Source organism: Atractosteus spatula, chromosome 6 (assembly GCF_055471065.1).
Source record: "Atractosteus spatula isolate fAtrSpa1 chromosome 6, fAtrSpa1.hap1, whole genome shotgun sequence".
Classification (NCBI taxonomy): Eukaryota; Metazoa; Chordata; class Actinopteri; order Semionotiformes; family Lepisosteidae; genus Atractosteus; species Atractosteus spatula.
The window spans coordinates 14,959,511-14,986,806 of record NC_142711.1 but is presented as its reverse complement, the minus strand read 5'-3'; the positions used below and the strand labels follow the sequence as shown (position 1 = coordinate 14,986,806).

At 43.9% G+C, this 27,296-nt stretch overlaps 1 protein-coding gene and 6 non-coding genes across 7 annotated transcripts; 4 read left to right on the top strand and 3 right to left on the bottom strand.

The window, feature by feature from the left end:
* On the bottom strand, positions 1-27,296 carry mmp17b (matrix metallopeptidase 17b). The gene is made up of 13 exons (XM_088919110.1): positions 27,208-27,296; positions 19,125-19,381; positions 11,732-11,931; positions 11,091-11,223; positions 10,023-10,197; positions 9,573-9,681; positions 9,080-9,257; positions 7,084-7,260; positions 6,458-6,548; positions 4,534-4,616; positions 2,466-2,618; positions 1,642-1,845; positions 1-921 (listed from the first exon to the last, which is right to left on the bottom strand). Exons 1-13 carry the CDS (start codon positions 27,294-27,296, stop codon positions 623-625), a joined length of 2,148 nt encoding a protein of 715 aa, XP_088775236.1. The 3' UTR covers positions 1-622.
* On the top strand, positions 23,538-23,610 carry trnak-uuu (transfer RNA lysine (anticodon UUU)). The gene has a single exon. It is a non-coding gene; the product is annotated as a tRNA-Lys (tRNA).
* Positions 23,854-23,925, top strand: trnaa-cgc (transfer RNA alanine (anticodon CGC)). Its single transcript has one exon. It is a non-coding gene; the product is annotated as a tRNA-Ala (tRNA).
* trnat-agu (transfer RNA threonine (anticodon AGU)) lies at positions 24,378-24,451 on the top strand. The gene has a single exon. It is a non-coding gene; the product is annotated as a tRNA-Thr (tRNA).
* trnak-uuu (transfer RNA lysine (anticodon UUU)) lies at positions 25,933-26,005 on the bottom strand. Its single transcript has one exon. It is a non-coding gene; the product is annotated as a tRNA-Lys (tRNA).
* trnal-aag (transfer RNA leucine (anticodon AAG)) lies at positions 26,739-26,820 on the top strand. Its single transcript has one exon. It is a non-coding gene; the product is annotated as a tRNA-Leu (tRNA).
* Positions 27,035-27,122, bottom strand: trnay-gua (transfer RNA tyrosine (anticodon GUA)). The gene is given in 2 exon segments: positions 27,035-27,070; positions 27,086-27,122. It is a non-coding gene; the product is annotated as a tRNA-Tyr (tRNA).

The following is a 27,296-nucleotide window of genomic DNA, read 5'->3' as shown; positions in this document are numbered from 1 at the left end:
TAACATCCCCTGGTTAGATTGTACCTGTGCCCTGATCTGTTAAAGACCTTGCTGAGAAAAGCTTTTACACATGTACAATATTTACAGCACAGCGACGTTCACAGCAAGGCAAACCATACAGCAAATGCTATAGTAACCATAACTTTTAAATTAAGGCTTCTTCAGGTTAAAACCAGAAACAGTGTACACAGGACTTTCCTTCTAGCCCTATTTGTTTCCTCTCTCTGTATTTGATTAAACTGGATTTTGGTTGCAGTGCAGTTTATTGAGATTTACGTAACAGTATTGGAACGTTTACTGCTCTGCCTCTTTCTCTGTTGGTGCCATGCAGTCCTACAACACCACAGAACCCTGCCTGTGTCTCTCAATATTACTTTTTTCATAATAGTACCATCCTCAAACGCACTCTTCCTGTCTCAGAATGACACAGCTCTCAAACAGTCTTCCAGTCTCAGAATGGCACACTCTTCCTGTCTCAGAAAATGCACAGACCCCCAGCATGGTCTTCCTGTCTCAGAATGGCACAATCCTCCAACATGGACTTCCTGTCTCAGAATGCCATAGACTTCCTATTTGGTCTTTGTGTCTCAGAAAGGTATGGTCTTCCAACATGGCCTTCCTGTCAGAGAGACACTAAGGCCAAAATCAACAGTCCCAGGGAAGACAGTCCCAGGTGGGCAGTCACAGTGCCTCCCCTGGACTTGCTAATGCAGGGGCAGCCAAGTGGCCGTAGGCACTCGCGATATTCCTGCCTTCCCCTGGGGGGCGCCAGAGAGGAGGGGCCTATAGAAGGCTGGGTCAGGGAAGGATCCGGACAGTCCAGCCAATCATACGCTGTTGACCTTGGGTAGCCAGGCTCAGGGTTGGAGCCTGGAGAGGGGAACCTCCAATAGAGGTGACCCTTGAACACGTAGGTGTTGCCTAAGAGAAAGGGAGAGACAGGGCTTAATGCAGACACACTGGATAGGCAGACTAGAGCACTTCAAAAGAAACACGTGCACAAAGATTTGAAATCACACCCAACAAATCTCCCTCAGCTCTCTTTAAGCCTCTTTCCCTAACTTCTCTTGGTCTTCCCTCCAAAAAATGTTTTGTCTTGTTCTTGTACAACAAAAGGACATGAAAAGTTGGAAACACGCGCTAATGTGCTTGTTTGAAAACTAGTAGCTTAGGGTCCAGCTTCTACAGTATGTCTGTGGTCCAGACCACCACCTCTCCTTGTGTAGAGAAGTGTCTCCTTTGGTCCATCTTAAGTACAATTCCTCCACTTTTTCCCTCACATCCTTATGACAATGAGGACAATGGAAACTAAGTAATCCATTTGATATGCATTTTCTATTTTGTGATAACCTGTGTAAATTATTCATTCTACATATATACCAATTTCTGTTTGTCCAAGAAAAACTTGATTAATAGAACAGTGCATCTTTTCCTGACGTCACAGTGGGTTCTGATTGGAGGAAACATTTCTCTTCCTGACGTCACAGTGGTCACTCATTGGAGGAGCAGTGCAGGTCTTGGACTGCACTTTGTTCCTTGTTGCTCTGTCTAATCCTTGTTGCTATGCCACCAGTTATGGGGGATCTGTTAGAAGTTCGCATACACCTCTGACCCCTGCCCTGCTCCCTCTCTGTCTCTCACCGTCTCCGTCCGTGGTAATTCCATCGACACCTCCCTCGATTAGCTCTTTCCAGGAGGGGTCTCCCATGGCTTCTTCCCACTCCCCCCACACCACCCTGCCAGCCTGGGGGTCCCACTGCAAATCTCCCTGCACGCTGAGCTCAGACAAGGGCCTGGGAAACCCTTCGATCAGAGAGAGGTCCTTAAACAGCCAGTATTGAGACCCTAGGAGAAAGAAACAGAGGGAATTATTACAGTACAGATTGGACACTCCAGTACATTAACACTGCACTGAGAGAGAGGGGTTAATACAGTACAGACACACTGACTGGACACTCCAGTACATCAACACTGCACTGAGAGAGAGGGGTTAATACAGTACAGACACACTGACTGGACACTCCAGTACATTAACACTGCACTGAGAGAGAGGGGTTAATACAGTACACACACACTGACTGGAAACTCCAGTACATCAACACTGCACTGAGAGAGAGGGGTTAATACAGTACAGACACACTGACTGGACACTCCAGTACATCAACACTGCACTGAGAGAGAGGGGTTAATACAGTCCAGACACACTGACTGGACACTCCAGTACATTAACACTGCACTGAGAGAGAGGGGTTAATACAGTCCAGACACACTGACTGGACACTCCAGTACATTAACACTGCACTGAGAGAGAGGGGTTAATACAGTACAGACATACTGACTGTATTACAGTCAAGTAAGACTGCACTGATGTTGATTGAAGCAACAACATATTAAAAATGACTTTTCCACAGCACAGCAGATGCAGTGACAAAGTGACATGGAGGGACCCTTGTCCTCAGCCTCACCCGCGATGAAGATGATGCTGTGGTCGCTGGCTCTCTCGAGCACGGCGCTCACCGACTCCAGTCCGGCCGGCAGCCCCCTCCAGAACCTCTGCAGCAGAACCGGCCGCAGAGAGAGCAGGTGCCCCCCCTGACTCACGCGCCAGAAATAGCGCCCTGAAGAGAGCACAGAAAAGTGGCAGATTTACTTTCCCGGCTCTCGGAGGAGAAATGCTCTTCAGATGTGACCCATTCTGTTTCTTCTTTCTGCTGTTTGGCGTTGTGATTTTCCTGAAGCACTTGAAAAGGATCAGCCCCACGGGATTTCATTTATGTTTTATCATCTACATGGTAGTGCACGGTTACAGATATCGCATTTCCCAAGGTTCAAAGGTGGCAATTTTTTTTTCTTCCCTTTAAAAGAAGCTAGAGTTCATTAGTTCGGACAATTCCTAATGAAGATGGAGAAAAGGCGTGATTCGAACGGTGAGCTTTATTGGGGTAACTCACCTGTCTGAGGTGAACAACAACATGCTAGTCAAAACTCCTGAAGGTAATGAGAGAGAGCCCATAGTGTGGTAGCAGAATCCTCAAGCTCTGAACACTGAAGATATGAAGGTTCGGCTGGCATATTGGGAACCAACAAGTTTGATGGTAGCGTTTCTAAATCGATTAGAGAAAGGATGTTTGCGTTTGCTCCAGAGGGTACCGATTGTACACCTGGGACAGTGAAGCAGAATCTCTAATGGAAGAAAACGGGGAATGTCCTTAAAATGGATTGGCCCAAGTGGATCGAATCTAAACCCCTTAACTTCACAGAAGCAGCACCCATGGGACTAAACACGGAGATCTGGATTCCTGGAGGAGCGGTGAGGAACGATGCTGCGATCCAAGATGTGGGAAATTTATACGAAGGTAAGCAGAAGTGACCGAGATTAAAGTCTGACCTCCTCCCCACCTTTTATTTAAAACACCATGAATGCTACTGCTATAGGAGAGTGGTGTCTGTTTTGCATCTGGTGGGGAGTCATTTTCATTAACGACTACTATGAATTCTTCATATTCCAAGGAGTACAGTAGTCTGTGTTGTATACCGGCTCTAAGCATTTGAACATGTAGTAATACCAAGCACGCATGATGCAGGAAGTTAATGTGGCATCACCAGTTTCTCCTCTCTTGAATGAAGTCCTCAGAACTACATCACTTTCTTTGTAATAACCCAACAACAGTGGGTGCAGCTTCATTAAGATAACCACACTGCACTAGGGAGCAGAAAGTGCATAAACAATACAAATGCATAATAGTATTTTGTCTTGTTCTTCTTCTTGATGCACAGTCCACAGTCTGCACAAGCTTGCAGGTGTAGGACTATGCAGTACCTATAAATTGGAAAACGCCACCGTCACAGAAGATTTTCAGGGGAATTTGCGGAAATCTAGTCTTCAGCATTGGATGCACTGATGTCAGATTCCCATTCCTGTCATCTGAATTTCCCTGATAGCGCATAATGTCCTTTTATTCACATTAAATAATCATTTGCTTATTCATAGGCTGAAGTTCAGTTTGTGACACATGCCAACATAATACAGAACTGTGGCGCATTACAGTTTGACACAGAGGGAGCTCCTACACACAACTGGATTGAGACTGGCTACTACCTGGATGGCAGACCTCCTGGGAAAGCTACGGCTGCTGCTGGAAGAGGTGTTAGTGGGACCAGTAGGGGGCGCTCACCCTGCGGTCTGTGTGGGTCCTAATGCCCCAGTATAGTGACAGGGACACTACACCGTAAAAAGGTGCCGTCCTTTGGATATAAAATCAAGGTCCTGATTCTCTGTGGTCATTAAAACAAAGAGTAAGGGTGTTACCCCGGTATCCTGGCCAAGTCTTCCACTGGCCTTTCCAATCATGGCCTCCTTATAATCCCCATCTATGAACTGGCTTCAGCACTCTGTTCTCTTCCCCACTGATAGTTAATGTGAGGTGAGCAGACTGGTGCATCATCCAGGTGGGGGCTACATTGGTGGAGGGGAGTCCACCAATGTAGCGTGGAGTCTTTACCTGTAAAGAGCTTTGAGTGGATTGCACCCACCTTTGAAGAAGAACGTTTCTCCACGGATGCTGGCTACGGCATCAAATTCAGAGGAGCAGCGATCCGGCAGAGGACCAGGGGGTCTTGAGAGAGAAGGAAAGGGTTAACTCTGCAGTACCGCACAGGCACACTCACCAGCTGGACTCAGACATGGGGGTGACATGTAGAGGCTCTGGGAATAAGGCACAGCCATTACACAGTAGGGAACAGAAATTTGGGCTGGGCAAGAGCTCCCTGCAGCTCCTCTAGAGGTCTTGATCACGACCTGAATAAGATCTGTGGGGAAAAGATACAGCGGAAGACGCATAGAATCCTGCTGGTCCACAGCCCCCTAGAGGCAGAGACTTGAAGTGCAGCTGTATTACAACATCAACAGTGAGGAGTTAGTATGGACCAACTAGTAGGGAATAAGGAGGCACTAGTAGGTAATAGGTAATAGGGAACAGGGACTAGTGCATGATAGTATGGCATAGTTCATAGAGATCATTTACCAGGGAATAGGTTATAACTAATAGAGAACAGGCAGCAAGGATAGAAAATAATGAAGAAGGACTTTTTTAGGGAGCAGGAGATATGGGTATAGTGAGTAAACTAGTCATCATTACAGATAATTCAAAAACACAAGGATTGCCTCGCACTGAGGGCACAGCCAAAGAATTTCACAAAGAATTAGATGCAATGCAAGAATACAAAAAGACCTGGCAGAAGACGGTTACGGTAGACAAGTGCAGAATACAAAAAAAAAACTTTTTAAAATGGACCATAGAGAAGAAGGGGTCTCTGATAAAGCAGAAGTCTGGAGTATCTGGGAGATCTCTAGCCTATGACTTGAAAAATTGTACTTGACATTGTTTTAGTGTTAATGTCAAATGCAGCACATTCATATAATAATGTAAAGGAACAAGTAATTTGGTTTATTCCGTGCTGAAAAAAAGAAGAAAACACAATGTTTCGGCCGTGGAGCCTTCTTCAGGTGTGTCATAGGTGTGGAATAAACCTATTACTTGTTCCTTTGCAGCCTACGCATGCTGACGCAGCTCCCCACCTAAAGTACAGTAAATATTATTATGTGTTCAATACAAATGTGTACATGTGTTGCTTACAATGGTCTTATACGAATAAGTCCGAAAATAGTCCAGACTAATGTTTTAGGCGGAAAACTGACTTTGATCAAACTGTGCATTTTAACCATATTCCATTATAATTAAGATAGCTGTATTACCATACATGTAACTAGATATAACAAAGCTTGAACTATAATTGCAAAATAGTAAATGCTGAGCTAGAAGAGGCTACATATGAGAAAAAAAACTCAGGTGTTTATGTTGACTCATCATTTACATCTTCAACATAATGTAGGGAAGCAGTTGAAAAAGATGTTTGATGAAAAAAAATGTCCTTGTATATGAGGATGTTTTGTTAATATTGTGTAGGGCACTAGTAAGGCCTCATTTAATATATTGTGTACAATTTTGTTAATCACTTAATAGGTTTTATATTACTGCTCTGGAATCTGTCCAGAGAGGCCATAGAAGTCAAACAGATACACTTCAGAAATTAATGCACAATATACTGGCAGTATGAAGTAACATAACTCTTTAGTCTTAAGGGAGTGTCCCACACTGACAAGCTGAAGGAACTTAATCTCTTTAGTTTTAAGGGACTGTCCTACACTGACTGGCTGAAGGAACTGAATCTCTTTAGTCTTGAACTGAGAAGTTTGCAAGAGAACCTGATCCAGTGTGGAACATATTTCCCAGCCATATTTCTGAAGCTGATACCCTGGCTTCTTTCAAGAAATTGGTGGATGAGATTTTTTGATCAGTAACTATGCCCTCTTCTCTTACATCAACGTTCTTGTGATCTTATGAGTGGTTTAGGGGAGGAGGGATTGAAAGTAGGGAATCATGGAAAAAAATGTCACCTGGCTGTGTGCCGATGGAGAGGTGGGCGGGTCAGGGCTGTTGGGATCACCAGACTGGGAGACTCTGAGCTCAGGAGATGCTCCCTCTTTCCTGAGGCACACAGAGAGCACATGGCATTACCAAGATGGAAGAAACATGGGTACTTTGTGTGCCATCACTGCACTCTCTGTAATGTCTTTCAGTCAGTTTCTGTGTATATAGATAGGGTGCGCAAAAAGAGGTTAAGAATGTGTGGTGTTAGCCTAGATGCAGGCAGATGACTGTCCCCTAGGGTGAATGTGCTTTCTATGACTGGAGCCACTCTATTCCAGCAGAGTGGAATACTAGGAAGGGCTCTGGTCTTCTGACAGCTATGTTGGGGGTTGGAATTCCAAGTGGGTTACTGTCCCTGTACCCCCAGAGTATCTAAGTGTGTTTTCCTCAATAAGATTCCCCAAGGTCTGAATGGCTACAAATGTAACCCACTTTGGATAAATGCAACAGCTAAATTAATAATAAAAATCTCTACTCCGTCTTTACAGACAGTATGTGTTCCCTATGTCCAGTGTGCACTGGTGGAATGTGTCCACTATGTCCAGAGTTCACTGCACTGTATATAATGTATTCATTATATGATTTAATTTACCATATAGCCTTAAGATTTCTCTTCTGTCCTCCGGGCTCAACTGATATTGCAGTGGGTCACCAACCGGGCCTTGGTAGTATGGCCGCATGATTGACCGGCGTACAGACGAATGGGAGAGCCCAAGAGCGTGGCCAAACTCATGCACCGCCACGGTGAACAGGTCAGTCCCCTGAGATTCTGGGGAAACAAACTGTAACTAAATGTTTTTCCTCTGCATTGCAATGTTTTGCACTGTGTGCAATACGCACAGTATGAGCTATCTAGAATCTATCTATCTAGCTATCTATGCGCGAGGTGTCAGTAGGTATACCACCACAAGCACCACAGTGTCACAGACACAAGTGCGGCATCGCTTTTTAATTTTGATAATCTGATGCCGGACTACACTATTCTGTAAAACTGCCAGGTGGTGCGGTGAATCCTTAAAGTACCGCATCCTTATGTGGTTGTCAGAAAAATCTGTACACAATGTTTATTGACCCATAAGTGCTTTCCTGCACTTATTATACTGTATATATACTAGTGACAAACAATTACAATGATTACATCGTTGAGGCAGGAGGTGGTTACCACATTGCCACCACAACTCCAAATGAGATATGTTATGATACGATACAACAATAATAGAATTATTGTTTTTTTAACTACGCCCTGCATATAGTATTGATATAATTAAACGTAATTGTGTGTAAATAGCAATTTGAAAAAAATATCATTTTATTTTTCATTTTAAAAATATGTTATTCATAGTGGCTTTAAAAGCATAACATATTAAAAAGCAAAAAACATACAAAACAGAAAGTCAGATTACAATAAATGTTTTGAGTAATGATTTTGAATGACCTTGTTGTGTATTGTGTTGTAATGAAGGTCTGCACTATATTTACAACAATATATTTAAATTGTTAATATTGCAACTTGCTGTAAATACCACTGTTGCAAAGGTATGCACCACCTGAAATAATGTTTTTATCATGAATAAAAAAATATATAATAGACATTTAATTATCACTTGCAAAACAGTGGTGAAAATAAGTGCATCTAGATGAAGGCAGCCTGCAAGAACTGTGGTAATAGTTGATGAATGGATAATTGTGGATATCACTTAATGGAATTCTTAACTTGGTAAAATTTTGTATGTGTATATAACTTATAAAATCTGTTATATTTTCAAAAAAATGAATATTAAACTAAGAAAAAAACTGATTAAATGAATCTACTGTTTCAATAACATCTAATGCAACACAGCTGCCACCTAACAATCCTTTGTTCTGCAGGTGCAGCACTGAAAGCGGTATGCTGGAGAGGATTGTGGATTACTGCAGGGTACTTTCTGCCTGTGTAAGTTTTGATCTGCCTTCTAGGTGGCAGCATCTGTAGCTTAGTCTTCTGCACTGTCTCATATTTCTCTGGTCTATCAGAGAGTGGCTTTCTGGACTTACCAGTATCAGAGTGTCTTGCATCATGCTACAGGATTATTGCAGTGTAGCCATGTATTACAGGGTTGGTGTATGTTTGTATTACACCTGTTTAGGAAGTATTGACTGATCTCTCCTGTGTTTCTCCTCAGACAGTATTGCACTGAGCTAGGCAGGAGAGTACCAGAATTGAACTGTACATTTTTTACTTCTGATGACGATGATGATGATGATGATGATGAAGAAGAAGAGAGGTCCCAGTTGGCCAAGTCAGGATGCAGCCACACAAAATAACAATGTAGAAAAAGCTGACCTCTTCCAAAAGGACCATAGAAAGAAAATAAAAGCATGCAAACAAAAACAAGATACTGACGACGACGATCATGAAAAAAGCAATAATTGATACCAAAAGACAACTGCATTTAACAGCAGCACAGAAGAGAAGCAGCAGCTGGCAGTGCAAAGGTCCTCTGTCACCTGGACAGGATATGAGGCACAGGATTATATCCTACAGAGGTGTACATTACTGTGCTGTGCTCCACCAGTCTCTGTTGCGGGGCAGTGCTGTTTGCTCGTACCTGAAGCTCTGAAGGTCCAGTCCTCCTGAGAGTCTAGGTGCACTGTCCCTGCCCTCTGGGGGTCAGAGGGGAAGAAGGCGTGGCCAACTGCTCCCCCTGGCCCATCAAATGGGAAGCTGTCTCCATGGGAACCCTGCAGGAAGTCCACCTGGAGCTCCGCCTCCCCAGTCACACCCACCTCATTAACAAAAAGCAAGACTATTGGTACTATATAATACTCGATTACATTGATGTTACTTCTACAGCATCAGAAACTACTACTGCTGGCACTGCTGCTACTGATTTCTTTGTGATACTGTCACAAAAACTACTTTTATTACTTTGTCTATTACTGCTACTGACTCTACCCCAAATACTACACATTCAAATCCATTGACAGTTTATATGTTAAATGATAAATTAAAAATAAGTCCAGATATCATCCATGATGTTTGGCAGATGTTTCATTAACACTAGCTGAAATAAATCATGAGTATAATATAATGAATCAAACCTCGTGGAACTCCAGTGGGGTTGGCTCAGCCCACACCCTCAGGGCATAGAACAGCAGAGAGCGAATCATCTCACGGGACAGGGAAGAGTGGGAAGGGTATGATCGCACCCTGAGAAAGACAGAGGTAAGTACAGACACACTGACTGGACACTCCAGTACATTAACACTGCACTGAGAGAGAGGGGTTAATACAGTACAGACACACTGACTGGACACTACAGGACATTAACACTGCACTGAGAGAGAGGGGTTAATACAGTACAGACACACTGACTGGACACTACAGTACATTAACACTGCACTGAGAGAGAGGGGTTAATACAGCACAGACACACTGACTGGACATTACAGTACCTTAACACTGCACTGAGAGAGAGGGGTTAATACAGTACAGACACACTGGACACTCCAGTACATTAACATTGCACTGAGAGAGAAAGCACACAGTACCTCCAGGAGATGTTCTTGTGTGACTTTGTCCATTCTGCAGTGTCTCTCCTCCGTCTTTGAGGGGGCTGTTGCGCATGTTGGGAGAAAGTGGAAGATTGAGGGGTTGGCTGGGGCTCCCCTTGGTCATCAGGGAGAGAACAGCGAGGGGTGCTCATCAGGGTTAATGTTTCTTCATCTGCGAGTCAGAGAGAGGGACAGGAGAACTGGAGAGATTGTGACAGATGTGTGGTGGGATCAGACTTATAGACAAAAGGATATAAAGACAGAGAATCAGCTACAGAGCCCCTTTACAAACATTGATTCTAAAATATGTTTATGTAAAATATTGTTCTGGAAAACATTTATCAAGCCCCCTCTGAGTTATGAACAGAGAAGACTATGAGGAGAGATAACTCATTTAAAATCCTCAATAGCATTGACAAAGTCAACTCAGCAGATTTCTTAGGTATCAAGAGAGAAACACAGACCAGAGGACACAGGTGCAAATAACATTGAAGTATATTTCTAACTTAGAAAAAGAGACACTTTTCACAAAGTGATGTGGGAGTATGGAACAAGCTTCCCAACCATAGAATTTGATCTGATGCTTTGGACTTTAACAAACTGCTGGATTAGACCAATTAACTACCAAACGGATGAGATGGGCCCAATGGACACCTCCCTTCTATAACCTGTCTTATGTACTTATTTTATAATGAATTGTGAAATGTGCTATTTTTGTGTTGCAAAGAATTTTGAGAGCATTGATTTTGAAGGCATTATACAAAATATAACTCTTCTTCTTCTCGTTTCATCGTTCTGGTGGATACAAAAACGATACTCTTCGAATGATACAGGTTTTCAGGAAGATGCTCTACATTCTTAAATTAATATTGAAAAGGCAAAAAGATACTGTGTGATCATTTCTAAAACACAGCACTTTTCACACGGCACTGTGTGAACAGACTCCTAACTGCATGGGGCAGCTCCAGGGCACTAGTACGCATGGTATCCTTGCACAATCAGGTTCCTGTAGGAACCACACGGCAGCAGTGCCTGATGGGGGCTGTAGTTTTGTTGCACTCCTACCTATAACCCCAGTCTCTGGAAGGCCTGCAAATCGCTGCATGGCTTTGACTGCTTGAGTGACAGCTTCCCAGGTCTGCAGGTGGCCAGTAGCAGGGTCCGGGGGCGGGAGGTATCCATAAAGCGTCAGCCAATCCTGTGCAAGGAAGGGCAGAGCCATCAGTCAATTAACACACAGGAGAGCAACCCTGAGAAAGCTGAGCAAATAGAGAGTGCACAGAGCCACACAGATGGCTGTTTCTGACCCATGACCTCCAGATTTAGTGGTGACTACGAGATCAGACAGGTTTAGTAAATCCCCTCAACCTGGAGTTAAAAAATGAACATTACGTTTTGTTAAAATGATGTTGCTACCTGATTTCCACAAGCCCTGATTGTTTCAGAGGTATGTAGGTTTACAATAAATTAAACCTTTGTTGCAATCTAAGTTTGAGTCTCTTCATTAATCTCTTAATTCACCAAAACGCCTTCACTGCCCCTTGCTGGGATGAACAGGTGCTCAGGAAATCTAAAACAGCTATTCACGATGGATTTCAGTGTGGTTAAATGGCCAGGGTGCTTATTCTGACTGATGGCGACACCCCTGGGTGTGTTGGGACAGTATGGGCGACAGGCTCCCTGCCTCCCTCTTCTCGGAGACTCACCACCAGCGCTGTGCCCTCGTCGGCCACAGGGGGCGTCGGCGGGGCAGTGGGGGCCGCCTCCGACAGGCACCGGGCAGCGCAGACAGACAGGCAGACGGACAGCAGGCTGTGCGGACGGAGCCCGGCCCACCCCCACACCTCTCTCCGGGCCTGTGTGCGGACCCCTGGCGCTCCAGCTGCCGACCGGCGATTCTTCATTCCTGCAGAGCGGATGTCCAGTCTCACGGCTTGGGAACGCGGGAGTTGTGCTGGCCCTCTGGTGCTCTGATCCTCATGGGATCCCTCGGAGCCCAGCAGTACAGGTGTAAGTCAGTGCCGATTGATTGATTGATTGGTTGATTGGTTGGTTGATTGATTGGCTGCTATAAGAAGGTGCACTGAAACAGGTACTGTTCACCATATGTTAGTTTCATATGTGATCCTTTTAACCAACCCATCTCTCTTCCCTTTTCATCTGCCATTAATACATTTCTTTCTCTCTTTTAATCTTTCAAGGTTAGCAGCCAAGCAAGAGGTCCTCAGTTAAAAATAGTAGTTTCATCTTCTTCTTCACTGTGGGATTGATTTGTTGACTCTGTGAAACAATGGACATGGAATAAAGAGAGAGGGGTTAATAGAGTACAGACACACTGAATTTCTTGCAGTGCAGCAGTGCAGTTTCTGCTTGTTTCTGCTGGCAGAAGATGTGAGTGGGGTAGTGTTGCTCGGCTTGTGCTGTGGTTTGGTTGACTCTGTTTTGTGCTTTGTTGTCAGTGTGGTTCAAGGACCGGCTGGCTGAGGGGGCTCTTCTCTGGACTCAGTGCCTTGTCGTTCAGAGAGCCAGTGTGTCAGTCTATAGATCTTTGTGTCAGTCAGAGAGCCAGTGTGTCAGTCTTTACAACAGTGGGCTAGTCAGAGTGCCGCAGCAGCTGTCTATATGTCAGTGGGTCAATGTGTATGCTGCAGTATGTGTTGTACCTTGATATGTGTGTTTTTATGGTGTGTGTGTTATTACAGTGTGTGTTGATTGCGTCCAGTATGTGTGGTACTGCAGTGTGTGTTGATTGAAGACAGTATGTGTTGATAATCATAATTAATAATAATAACAATAATAATAATAATAACAAGTAATTCTTTACACTTATATAGCGCTTTTCCAGACACTCCACTCAAAGCGCTCTACAGGTAATGGGGACTCCGCTCCACCACCACCAGTGTGCAGCCCCACCTGGATGATGCAACATCAGCCATAGTGCACCAGTACGCTCACCACACACCAGTTATCAGTGGAGAACAGAATAATGAAGCCAATTTGCAGATGGGGATTATGCAGAGGCCATGATTGGTAAAAGCCAATAGGAACATTTGGCCAGGACGCAGGGGTAACATTCATACTTTTTTTTAGCAACGCCCTGTGTGTTGATTTAAGACAGCGTGTGTGTTACTGCAGTATGTGTTGATTGAAGACAGTGTGTGTGTTACTATAGTGTGTATTGATGGAAGACAGTCTGTGTGTTACTGCTGTGTGTGTTGATTGAAGACTGTGTGTTTGTGTTACTGCAGTATGTCTTGATTGAAGACTATGTGTATTGTATTGTATTGTATTGTATCTGTTACTGTAGTGTGTATTGATTAAAGACTATGTGTGTTACTGTAGTGTGTTGACTGAAGACAGTGTGTTTCTGTTACTGCAGTGTGTATTGATTAAAGACTATGTGTGTTACTGTAGTGTGTTGATTGAAGACAGTGTGTTTCTGTTACTGCAGTCTGTATTGATTAAAGACTGTGTGTTACTGTAGTGTGTTGATTGAAGACATTGTGTGTCTGTTACTGCAATATGTGTTGATTGAAGACAGTGTGTGTGTTACTGTAGTGTGTGTTGATTGAAAACAGTTTTTATCTGTTACTGCAGTGTGTGTTGATTGAAGGCAGTGTGTGTGTCACTGCAGTGTATGTTGATTGAATACAGTGTGTGTGTGTTACTGTAGTGTGTATTGATGGAAGACAGTGTGTGTGTTACTGCAGTGTGTGCTGATTGAAGGCAGTGTGTGTGTCACTGCAGTGTGTGTTGATTGAAGACAGTGTGTGTGTGTTACTGTAGTGTGTGTTGATTGAAGACAGTGTGTGTGTTACTGTAGTGTGTATTGATGGAAGACAGTGTGTGTGTTACTGCAGTGTGTGCTGATTGAAGACTGTGTGGGTGTGTTACAGCAGTGTGTGTTGATTGAAGGCAGTGTGTGTGTGTTACTGCAGTATGTGTTGATTGAAGACAGTGTGTGTGTTACTGTAGTGTGTATTGATGGAAGGCAGTGTGTGTGTTACTGCAGTGTGTGTTGATTGAAGACTGTGTGGGTGTGTTACAGCAGTATGTGTTGATTGAAGACTGTGTGTGTGTTACTGTAGTGTGTATTGATGAAAGACAGTGTGTGTGTTACTGTAGTGTGTATTGATGGAAGGCAGTGTGTGTGTTACTGCAGTGTGTGTTGATTGAAGACAGTGCTCCTGCTGTTGATCTGACCCGCTGGAGGAAGGAATTCATTATCTCTGACCCTGTAATCACATTACAGCGCAGCCCCCTTCCCTGTCCCTCTCCTCTCGGACGCCTTCTTCTTTCACTCCTCTGTCATTCTCTCGCCTGTCTTTCTTCAACACCCTCCCCCTCCATGTGTCCCCAAAGCTGATCACCACAAGTAATTCAATTACTTTACAGTACATTTCCCACTTCTCTCTCTTCCTCTGTCCTCGCCCTGAAGTCACCGACTTCCCTAATTCCATTATGGCAGCCCCCCTCTCTCCCTCCATATGTCTCTGCTTCAAGAACTGACCCCAGCTAATTTTACTAATGCACTCTGCCCGCCCCCATCCTCTCTCACCCTCCCTGTCCCTCATGTCACCCCAGCAAATTTCATTATTCAAAAAGCGCAACGACTCCCTCCTCCCACTCTCCCTCTCCCCCACTCCTTGTGAGGTTTCAGTCCAAGTTCTGGCTATTTCATCTTTCAGGATGTCTTCCCATGTGTCCCAGCGGCAGTGGGAATGTTTGTCTCATATAGAATATTCTCAATGGAATTCAATGGAACAACTCAATTGAACTTCAGCTACATCTTGTCTGCCTCCCTGCTCTGTGCCCACCACACAAATCAAAGGCAGCCAAACCACAGCACAAATCCAGCAACACAATCTCACCCACCGGGGCATACACACACACACAAAAACTTGAATGCTTCAGGAGCCTAATAAGACAATACACACTAGACCAGGGTAAGAGACAGCAAAGAGAAACAGGCTCTGATGAAACACAGGCTTACTGACCACAGCCTGGACACAGAAACTGGACACAGAGAGACCTGACTGTTCAGAGAGGACAGGCTTACTGACCGCAGCCTGGCCATAGAAACTGGACACAGAAATACCTGACGGTCCAGCGACAGGAGAATTTTAATAATTTAGGACATACAAACTCCACACAGATAGCAACCTAGGTCCAGAACTGAACCCAGTAATAATTAAAGTGAATACTGTCAGGCAGAGGCAGATTAGTACAAATAAATTAATTATTAATTAACAAGACAATGACACTAAACAAAATGACAAACCCCCCAAAAATCATCTACATCTATTACACACATATAACCTACTAAAGTCACTCTATGTACAGAACAAGGAGCCTTAGACAGCTACAATCCACAGACCTAAACAAACAAGACTGCTAACTTTATCATCTAAATTCCTAAACAAGCAAACAGGACAAGTACACTGCACTCAAAATAGACAGCATATAGGCCAGCAATAAACCTCCCTTCCTATAACCTGGACACCCAAAACCAAATCAGAATCTACAGTATCTCACTGTTCCAAAATCACATCACTAGGAGATAAAACTCTTTAGCCCCAGGATTCCATAATAAAGAAACGGGAATGTCCTCAAATAAAGGATGGCCAGCTCTCTATAACAAGGTTCAGATTACTCCTGGTCTTAAAGACCGAGGAGAACGAGGTCCTCTCACCTGGCAGACCTCATCTCTCTTCCTCCTGCTGCAGTCTGGGAATCCTGTGCTTTCAGTGCTGTGGTTTTGTGGGTTGATTTGTAGTGATTTACAAAGCAGTTTAAGAACTGGAGAGGTAACTAGAAGATGCTATTTGATCCTCTGGGTTTAGCAGCCTGTAACCTCAGCAGCAACAGAATAAACTTGAACTGCATGATTTCAAATCTGATGATACCTCTCCAGCCAAATTATTATTATTATAACTTAAATCCTTCAAATTAGACATACTACTCTGTGACAGTGTGCACTTATTAATATTATTATTATTATTATTATTATTACAGCACCAGAGAAGGTTGTATTGACACCCTGGCATGAACACCAACATACAGCACAACTAAAGATCACCAACACACAACTCACCAATACACAACCTACTGAGCCCAGCACATGCAACCCACCTAAGGACAATCTACCTGTCACTAACAGACAACTCACTGATAGACAGTCCTGTGTACACTGACCCACAGTGACACACAAACCAGTCTATGCCTCTCTCCCCTGTTTCTCTTTCTAGCACAATCTGTCTGGACAGCATCTCTGTGTTCTTAAGTGGGAGAAAGAACAGTGATAGTACACATTGAGTGAGAGAGACAGATGATTGATTCAGTTACACAGTCTCTGGGAAAACAGGATTGTTAAATATTGTAATCTCTTACCTTGTCTCCTTCTTTTTGCCTCTGTCGTTAGCTCTTAGGAAACAACTGCTTCTGTGGCCCTCAATAGCAGATATGTGTCCACTTATCCCTCCCCCTGCCTCTCTACCCCACCTCTCTCTTACTCTGTCCCACAGTCAGCACTGTGTTAACTCTCTCTCTCACTCTCTGTCCCACATACAACACTGCATTCACTCTCTCTCAGTGCAGTGTTAATGTCCTGTAGTGTCCAGTCAGTGTGTCTGTACTGTGTTAACCCCTCTCTCTCAGTGCAGTGTTAATGTACTGGAGTGTCCAGTCAGTGTGTCTGTACTGTATTAACCCCTCTCTCTCAGTGCAGTGTTAATGTACTGGAGTGTCCAGTCAGTGTGTCTGTACTGTATTAACCCCTCTCTCTCAGTGCAGTGTAAAAACATTCACCAATTTCTTTCTCTTTATCTTTGTCTTTTTTCTTCCTCTCACTGTGTCTCTTCATACCTTTCCTGTCAGGCTTCCCCAGTCGTCTCTATATCAAACTGTGCTTCTCTCCCTCCTTTTCCCTGCTTCAATCATTCCTGCCTCTCCCTTCTTTTCTGTCTCCTGCCCCCTTCCTCCCTCTCTGCCCCTCGCTATGGGCCCCTCCCTCAGTTGGAGTGTGTGAGCATGCCTGCGCAGTGTCAATGTCAGTGAAGTGTGTCGACTGACAGGTGTTCATGCACTCAAATTGGGATCCCGCTGAAGTACACGGATGTTTGTTCATTCCTCAGGGAACAAAGTGCATAAAGAGGCATTACCAGCGATGTAAGCAAGGGAATCTGAACAGGATCACATAAGGAATAAAAGAAAGATTCCAAACTGATTCATCTAATCTAGCCTGTTTGGTTGGTGAAGGTTAATTGATCTGAGAATCACATCCCATCATTTTCTGACACAAAGACAGGATATATCAGCTCCAACAACATCACTGGATAACTTGTTCCCTGCTCCCACCAACCTTTGTGTAAAGAAGTGCCTCCTGATTGGAGGATCTTATCCAATTGTGTTTTGAAAGTAGCTAATACGGCTTCAACAACATGGCAGGGCAGCTTGTTCCACACCCCCACCACCCTTTTTGTAAAGACGTGCTTTTTGATCTCACTCTGTTTCACATGTTCTTCCCCACAGTTTCTGTTTTCAAAAGCACTGAAGTATTTCATCCTTGTTTACAATCCCAATCCTTAACCTTTTCTTTCAGTTTAAACTGCATTTTACGTCTGGATACACATGGATATTCGGGGTCTCCTGCTTTAGTTCTTTTACTAAGAATGGCTCTGTAGTATCTATGATATAATGATAATTTCACGTGCTTTAGAAATAACATATGATTTTGTGAATTAGCAACAGTAACAGAGTACTATGGCTCTGAAATAAACAGTAAACAAACTAAATCAGAACAGTCAGATAAATGTGGGGGAAAACACCTAAATCATAATGTGTCTTTTAAAATTCATTACTTCAAATTTAGATATTCTCACACAGCAATTACCATTTCCTCAGACAACACAAGGTCACAGCACATCTAAAATGTGAGTTGCTCTCACACTCTGAAACACACAAACCTCTTTTCTGTGTCACAGAGACACTGAGCCTCTGTCTCTCAAGCGACCACAATGGATCCAGCTTTAGAATAAAACAGAACGGATAATGGAGTTCATCTATCAAACCAGGCTATTGTTCTGACAAGGACTGACTCACAGACTTTACTGCCCTTTCAGAAGCACTCATTGTCACGTAGTCATGACTCAGAAAAAAATTCTCACCTACAAAACAGCTTGGGTTTAATAAGGAAGAGGAAACAGAGAATCCCACAGTAATAAACATACAGTAGGGCAGGAGTCACAGTGAGAGAGAGGAGATCACAGAGAATCCTTCAGCAATAAACACACAACAGGACAGGAGACACAGTGAGAGAGAGGAGATCACAGAGAATCCTTCAGCAATAAACACACAACAGGACAGGAGACACAGTGAGAGAGGAGATCACAGAGATTCCTTCAGTAATAAACACACAACAGGACAGGAGACACAGTGAGAGACAGGAGATAACAGAGAATCTGCCAATGATATACAGTTCAGTTTCTTTGTCATATGCACAAGTGCAATGAATGCTTATTTGCATGCATGAACCAATACAAAGATATTAAGGAAACACCAAAATCATAAACATAGAACAGCAGCAGCAACAACAATAACGTTAAATAACATCCAACTTAAATACAAGTCAGCACAAGCAGTGTGAAAAAAAGGAAAAAAAACATTGGTGGTGGGGTAGAGCTCAGTAATCTGACAGTTTGAAATTCTAACAAATTGTCTCTAAATCTGGAGGTATGTGCGTGTATGCTCCTATAATGCTTACCAGAGAGAAGGGGAGAGAAAAGTGAGAAACCAGGATGATTGGTATCCTTAGAGATACTTCCAGCCTTCCTGAGACAGCGAGCTGTAAAACAATAGAGGAGAGCTGTACTCCAATGATGGGCTGGGCTGATCCGATCACCACCCATTAAGCCTTTCAGTCAGACAACGAGCTGCTGAGAAACCACACTGTGATACCACACGTGAGCACACTCTCAATAGCGCACCTGTAAAATGTAGTTGAAGACAGACCACATTGTTTCACCTGCCTGAGGAAGTAAAGGAGCTGCTGTGCCTTCTTTATAGCTCCAGTTACATGCTGGGACCATGTTAAATCATTACTGATGAAGGTAACCAGGAACTTGAAGCAGCTAACCATCTTTACAGCCACCCCATTGATGTGAATAGGCGTGTGGTCCCCACCCTGCTTTCTAAAATTGACAACCAGCTCCTTGGTTTTGCTGGCGTTAAGAGAGAGGTTATTGTCACAGCACCACTCCGCCAGGTTCCTGAACTCATCCCTGTAGGACAACTCATCATTACTGGTGATTCGGCCAATGTCGTCATCTGCATATTTGTAGATGGAATTGGAGCTGTGTCTGGCCACACAATTGTGGGTAAACCATGAAAACAGCAGGGAGCTAATCACACAGCCCTGAGGAGCACTTACTGTATATTGATGGTCAGCATGGAAGAAAGCCTTCCATCGACTCTCAAAGTGTGTGGTCTTCCAGTCAGGAACTCCAGAATACAGCTGCAGAGAGAGGTACTGATGCCCAAATCAGTAAGCTTGCTGACTAGTCTGGATGGAACTATAGTCTTAAATGCAGAGCTGTAATCAATTAACAGATTTCTGACATATGTGTCCTTATTATCCAAATGAGCTAGGGCAGTGTGAAGAGCCAGGGAAATAGCATCGTCAGTGGACCTGTTATGCCAGTATGCAAACTGCAGGACGTCTAAGCACTCAGGTACCATTGTGTTAATGAGCCTCGTGACCAGCCTTTCAAAGCAGTTTATAGATGTGAGCAGATGTGACCGCTGCAGGTTTGTAATCATTAAAACGGGTCTCAGTATTTTTCTTTGGCACTGGTATAATGGTGGTTTTCTTATAACACACGGGAATGGAAGATTGGAAAAGTGAAAGATTAGAAATATCCATAGGATCGGAAACCATTCTGATTCTGGCAGGTATGGGAATTCTGCGATACGATTTGCTCTATTCCTGAATTGGATGAAGCAGTTACAAAAGGGATGAATGAAGGTTTGTCTAATCCCAGAGGATTTCTTGCAGTGCAGCTCTGTCTCTGCTGGTCCCAGCTGGCAGAAGATGTCAGTGGGGTAGTGTTGCTCAGCTTGTGCAGTGATTTGGTTGACGCTGATTTGAGCTCTTGTAGCTGTGCTGTCCTGAAGCTGGCTGGTATCAGTGTGGCTTCAGGACCTGCTGGAGAAGAGGGCTCTTTTCTGGCCTCAGTTCTTGACTCTGCAGGGTCTTATGGTGGTAGGTCACTGTTTCATAGGTCTAGTCAATACGTTTTTGCTCTCTTCTGTATATTAATTAGCAATTGTTATTGCTTAATTTGGCACAGCATGTGTTGTTAGATGTTTTTTGTTTTTCTAACCTTGGAGAAAGTTTTTACAGAACTCTGTGTGTGGGGCTCAATGGAGTGTTGTCCTGTTTGGACCCTGCACTTCACTGCCATAGGGGGCAATGGGTTGGATTACACTTTTGAGTATTCACAGCCAGAGTTTTGTGGAGGGGTGATATTGCAGAGTCTCTTTTTAATGGCATAGAAAACGCGTTCACTACCAAAACTCCCAGATGAACTGATTGCCAGTCCAAGTGTGGTCAGACACACTGACTGGACACTCCAGTACATTAACACTGCACTGAGAGAGAGGGGTTAATACAGTACAGACACACTGACTGGACACTCCAGTACATTAACACTGCACTGAGAGAGAGGGGTTAATACAGTACAGACACACTGACTGAACACTCCAGTACATTAACACTGCACTGAGAGAGAGGGGTTAATACAGTACAGACACACTGACTGGACCTTACAGAAAATTAATTTTACACTAAGAAGCACAGGGAGATAGAAACAGAGAAAGAGTGCATTTCCAGATGTAGGTACATCCTGTTGGAGGGGAGGAGGTCCGTCTGAGGGATGAAAATAGCACACTGTGCGCTGTGTGAGGCTGTATATCTTTTCTTTATTTTTAAACCAGGTAGCTGCGCCAATAATACGAGGTAATGTGGTTCCATTATGGTAACATTTCTCCTTTTGGACAACATATCTCCTTTTCACTGGAAACAATTCATGCTGGAAACAAAAAATTACCCTGAAGAAGCCATAGAAAGAGCTACACATTTCAAAGACTGTCTGTGGTACTGGTCGTGTTAATGTAGCACAAGAAATCATTGGACCTGCTCGGAATATTGCAGTAACAGTTACGAAAGCCATGAGCAGTGTAAATAAAACATATAACTGCGGTCAGGGTCAAGGTCGAAGGCAGAGGTCGCGGACAAAAAAAGACCCACTTTTGTGGGGGGGAGTGGGTGGGGTGGCGGGGAATGGCACTATGAATGCGTTTCACTGTCCGAAATGTGAAAGTGCCCAAATTCTCTGCGCAGGCGGAGGGTTTCCTAGGAAATACAAATCCGCTTTCAGACCTTTAAGGAACATAGAGAATCTGTTCTGATACAATGAGATAGTAATGACTTAGAGATGGGAAATTCCACTGGTCAGACACTTTGAAAGAGCACGCTTCAGAAAGCAGACGTTTTAGCATGTGTCATTGTGATGCACGGGTATCATCTGCTTCCGTACTAACTGTAAACATATTTTGCATTAAGTGGATGTTGCGTGCAAATGTTAAAATGTAAGCAAAACGGTCCTGGAATTTAAACTGTTTTCAAATACAAATCTTAGTACGGGCACTCAGAAGTGTACATGCAAATGAGAACATGTGGTAGATGCTATAACTGTAGTTTTAATTTTTCCTGCAAATATTATTTCAAACAATCATTGTATTCATTGGAAACAATCATAAAATCAACGCAAGACGTCTTCGAGCAGAATTATATGTGGATCTTGTATTTGCTGAGCACGTTTGGGATGTAATGCAGGGGTAGAGTCCTGTAGTCAGCCTCTGGCCTTTGCTGTACTCCTTCTTAAAAATAGTGATGCAGCATTGATTGCTCTATTGTAGAATTCATGAAAATGTCAAATAAATGTGGTACAGCTAGAAAAGTGAAGGACCGATTACTATGGAAATTAACAAACGGTATAAGAAACACAACCACCCAAATGGGACTGGAACCCTGGACCCTCAGATTAAAAGTCTCAGGCGCTACCAGCAGCTTCCTGGCGAGTCGAGTGTCTCTTCTTGTGGCAGAGCGCAGTCATACCTGACCCGTCTGGAACGACACCCGACAGACTTGACCCAGAAGCGACAGCACCACTCCCAGTAGGATGAGAGAGAAATACAGTGAGACACGGGGCTCCCTCAATTCAATCTCCTTCTCAATCAGGGCAGAGTCTGTATAGACACCCGGTCCTGTATAGACACCCGGTTTATTGTGTTCAACATGAAGACGGGTCTTAATAAAAGGACATTCTCCCATTTCACTTAATGAAAGCAGTCAGGATGGAATGATCCTACAAAAGAGTTTCGGGGTCAGTTCTTTTAGTGATATCTGCTAACCTCACCAGAGGTTCTTTTATTAATAATACAGGTTGAAAATCCTTTATCCGAAATTCCAAAATCCGAAAACCTCCAAAATCCGAAAGTTTTTTTTAATACTGACATGACACGACTTCATAGGAGGATACTGATAACTTGCCAAACTTTCCCGCTCGCAGTGATGTCATCGATGACGTACCCTCTCCCTCAAGTTTCTCCGACCTGATGTAGTTGTAATATCTTCAAGTTTGTAAGCAGTGATCATCATGTTTTGTTTTGTTGTACAGTAAGTACAAAACGTTATTATAACCTCCACGTATGTGTAACTTGACTAGCGTCATTACTTGCACATTACTTTAAAAATAAAATGCTGACTTTTTTCAGTTTTCATTTTATTTACCTGTAATCATATTCAATGCTTTGTTTTTATACCTTACATAAAACTTAATACCTGTTTAGTAAAAAATAAAATACAAATGACGTACGTGTACTGTAACCTTTTAATCAAAACATGACATCGTAGGTGGAGACTGATATCTTACCTTTCTGATGGTATTATGTTTAAAAAAGTATTTAAAATGTATATAAAACTACATTCAGGGTATATGTATAAGCTATATTATGAAATGTTAATGGATATCGTGTTTAGACTTGGGTCCCATCTTCAAGCTGTCCCATTTTATAGATGCAAATATAAAAATATTCCGAAATCTGAAAAAATCCGAAATCCGCAACACTTTCCGTCCCAGGAATTTCGGATAAGGGATTCTCAACCTGTAATGCACCTCTGGTATGTTACACAGAAAAAAAGTTGTCAAATAATAGGGCAACACAAGGTATAGACATTTTAACAGAAACTGGTCAAACATATCTCACACGTTTGGAGCCCCTTGACTCCCCGTGTCTCACTGTATTTCTCTCTCATCCTACTGGGAGTGGTGCTGTCGCTTCTCGGTAAAGTCTGTCAGGGGTCTTTCCAGACGGGTCAGGTATGACTGCGCTTTGCCACAAGAAGAGACACGTGACTCGCCAGCACGCTGCCGGTGGTCTGTGCCTTTCAGAGCCCGGATAGCTCAGTCGGTAGAGCATCAGACTTTTAATCTGAGGGTCCAGGGTTCAAGTCCCTGTTCGGGCGTGTGTTTTTCTTCAATCAACTTCATACATCCAAAATACTTCGTCTTTCGGCCTTTCTCTTTCTCGAGTTCTACCGTGTATATTTTCAACGTTCAATACGTTTCATGCTCTGTTGCATTTTCCTTCACACCCACCAGCGCTATTCAAGGCAGCAGAAGAGATGGCAAATAACAAAACAGCAGGCTGAAAACCTCAAACAACAAAATTCCTGTCTTTGGGGAATTTTTGGCAACTCACTTGAACAGGGGATGTAGCTCAGTGGTAGAGCGCATGCTTCGCATGTATGAGGTCCCGGGTTCAATCCCCGGCATCTCCAAGAGCCTTATATTGTCAAAATCATTGAAAACTTCTCTTGATCAAGAGGCCTTTGCTCGTTTCCATAAAGAGCCCGCTGTACACGGTAAAATTCAGACACTCTTAAAGTGTTACGATGTTTCCCTGCGCTTTTAAACGTACTTCCAATGCATTCGTATTATTTTAAATAATTTAAAGTCATCTGGAGAAAAGTAGGAAAAGATCGTCTTTCTTGTCACGGCTGTTGAAGAGTTGACCTGCTGACTCTCAGCCGGGTTTACTTGAAAACCCGTTCAGCGAGCGAGACTCCCTCTGGACTCCGCACTGAGCTGAGAGCTGCGCGAACTCCTCACTGTACTCCAAGAGCTTTCATGGAGATGATCTACGTGGAGCGCAGCGACAACACCACCGTGAACTGTTTCACTAGATGAAGGAAAAGCTAAAAAAGTAATTCTGTGGCACACGTGTTGCGTAGGCGCCGTGGCTTAGTTGGTTAAAGCGCCTGTCTAGTAAACAGGAGATCCTGGGTTCGAATCCCAGCGGTGCCTTTTCGTACAAGGAGCCACATTTATGAGAGAGAGCAGCAGAATGCCCTCAAAACGTCTATATCCAGAGGTGCCAGAGAAGCAGAGATGTCACGTTTTTTTTTACTCCCTGGCGGAAACGGGCTTCCATAACTTTTTTTCCTCTTGCAGGTTTGGCATGTTTTTTTTCGTGACGTGTAGAACATCAGTATTGTGTCGAACTGTTCAAATTGCGGCAAACTTTAAGCCGCTGTATTAAGGCTCCAGTCTCTTCGGGGTTGTAGGTTTGAATCCCACCGCTGCCAAGAGCTTTTGGCCTCTGCAATTTGAACAAACGACCCCCCGCGTCCATTTCACGACATGAAGCCCGCATATCACGATATGACATTCCCCGACAAAATGCTCCGCCCCCATGTCGCAACATGAATTGCCCTATATCACGATATGACAAAAACTGTCACGCCCATGTCGCGACATGAAGCCCGCATATAACGATATGACATACCCCGACAAAATGCTCCGCCCCCATGTCGCGATATGGAGTCCATATGTTGCAATAGGACATACCCTGACCCCATGTCGAGACACAAAGTCCATATATCGCGACACGTCCAATCTGGGTATATCATGTCCTGATATGAGACCTTTGTTGCGTCAGCGGTGCCAGGGGGGCATGGAAGCAAGGCGCCAGTCGTGATATACACCGCAGCAATATACATGCGATATACATGGGGTCCCTATCATGACATACTGCGGAGGTCTTGTCGCGATGGTATCCCACAGTTACGCGTGCCTTAGACAACTCAAAACAAGGAAAGGAAAACGTGCCTTAGAAAATAAAAACAATATATTTTACAATCACGGTGATTTTACACATATTACAACCACAGGTTTATGTCATAGATGGTTAACTTGTTGGCATGCGTCATGTCTTAGTATTATCCACATCTAAGGAGACTCATATGTTTATGGATATTGATTGTCTTTAAAATATTAAGGGTACGAGCTCAACTGTAACAGAGCGCTTGAACTCGGCAGACGGGGTCACTGGAGGTCAAAGTCACCGTGCATGGTCACGTGATCACCAGAAAAACAAGGCGCTATATCTCGGGAACGAAAGTAGTAAACGTAGCAAAGTGACATCGTCACACTTTAGGAGTGTCTGAATTTCACTGTGTGCAGCGGGCACTCTAAGGAAACGAGTAAAAGTTTCCACTGACTCAAGTGAAGTTTGCACTATGAGTTGGGCAGATATAAAACTCCCGGAGATGCCGGGATTGAACCCATTCATCAAGGAGGGAAGTGTCGTTGCTGGAGGCTTGCAGCTTCCGTGTATGTCATCTGCCATCTCTTGTTCTGCTTGGAGTCGTGCTGGTGAAGTGAAGAAAAATGCAACAGAGGATGAAAGGTATTTAATGTTGAAAATATAAATGGTACAACTCGAGAAACTAAAGGACAAAAGACCAAGTATTTTGGATGTTTGTAATTGACTGAAGAAAATCAGTCGCCCGAACAGGGACTTGAACCCTGGACCCTCAGATTAAAAGTCTGATGCTCTACCGACTGAGCTATCCGGGCCCGTATAGACACTCTCTACCGACAGCGTCCTGGTGAGTTAGGTGTCTCTTCTTGTGGCAAAGCGCAGTCATACCTGATCCGTCTGGAACAACCCCCGACAGACTTTAACCAGAAGCGCCAGCACCACTCCCAGTAGGATGAGAAATAGTGAGACATGGGGAGTCAAGGAGCTCCTTAAATTCATCCTCCTTCTCATTGAGGGCAGAGAAAAGTAAAGGTACTGCGCACATCTGCGGAAAATCATGTCGGAGTTCAGTGACAGCGACTTCAGAGACTGGACACTAGGCATTTTCAGGATATTTTTAAATTAGAGCTTCAAGCAAACCTAAATACGTTTGCAAAAAACATTTCAGAATCCCAGTGAAATCCAGCACGATTGCTGGATCCCAACAGATTCGGTTCAAATATAGCACAGATCTGCAATCTAAAATTAGAATACTGTTCGGGCAATGCACTGTTCACGCCACACCGGCCAAAGCATTTCTAAAACAGGAGATAGGCGTTTCGGAAGGAAATCAGCCCTCCTGTAAAAATAAAAGGACTTCAAGGACGCTATACGCAGAGCTCTGAACCCTGCCCCTCACAACGTCTATATCCAGAGATGCCAGAGAAGTAGAGATTTCACGAAGTCACAGGAACCATCGCAGGCAACGAAGGTGCACTCGCTTCCAGGAGAAATGACATTGAAGACGCCCGACATTCTCCGTGCCAGCACAGGAGCGCGCTTGCAGCAGGTAGCGTGGCCGAGCGGTCTAAGGCGCTGGATTAAGGCTCCAGTCTCTTCGGGGGCGTGGGTTCGAATCCCACCGCTGCCAAAAGCTTTTGCCCTCCCTGCAATTTGAACAGTTCGACGCAATCCCGCTATTCTTAAAGTCGCGAAAAAGAATATGCCACCGCTGCAAGAGGAAGAAAGTTGTGATGGCTGATGCAGTTCATTTCTCATCGGTGTCGTGCACGGTCAAGATTCGAATTACAATATGTTTTCCTCAACCCCGGCTGTTGTGATTGTCGTGAGCAAAAAAGATGCCATCCTTCGAGCCGGATTCGAACCAGCGACCTAAGGATTCCTCTGTTATCGCACTACAGTCCTCCGCTCTACCAACTGAGCTATCGAAGGGACGGAAGAGCTGTTCTTACGAGACTCTTGAGAGCTTCATCGTTTCTGCTGTCTGTAGGAGGGACCAACTTCACGGAGCTTTTACCTTGCCTTTAAATATTCAGCGGACTTGAGCATAACATACCAGAAGAACGTACTCGCACGTATGGCTTTCAGAGGCTGGAGTAAATGCAT

Excerpts from the sequence above, each read along its gene's own strand:
- mmp17b (XM_088919110.1), bottom strand. The coding sequence starts at position 27,296 with ATGCATTTACTCCAGCCTCTGAAAGCCATACGTGCGAGTACGTTCTTC. Across the intron at positions 19,382-27,207 it reads GCTGAATATTTAAAGGCAAG|ACACAGCTCCAATTCCATCT; the intron begins GTAAAAGCTCCG and ends TTGTGTGGCCAG. Across the intron at positions 9,682-10,022 it reads CACAAGAACATCTCCTGGAG|GGTGCGATCATACCCTTCCC; the intron begins GTACTGTGTGCT and ends TGTCTTTCTCAG.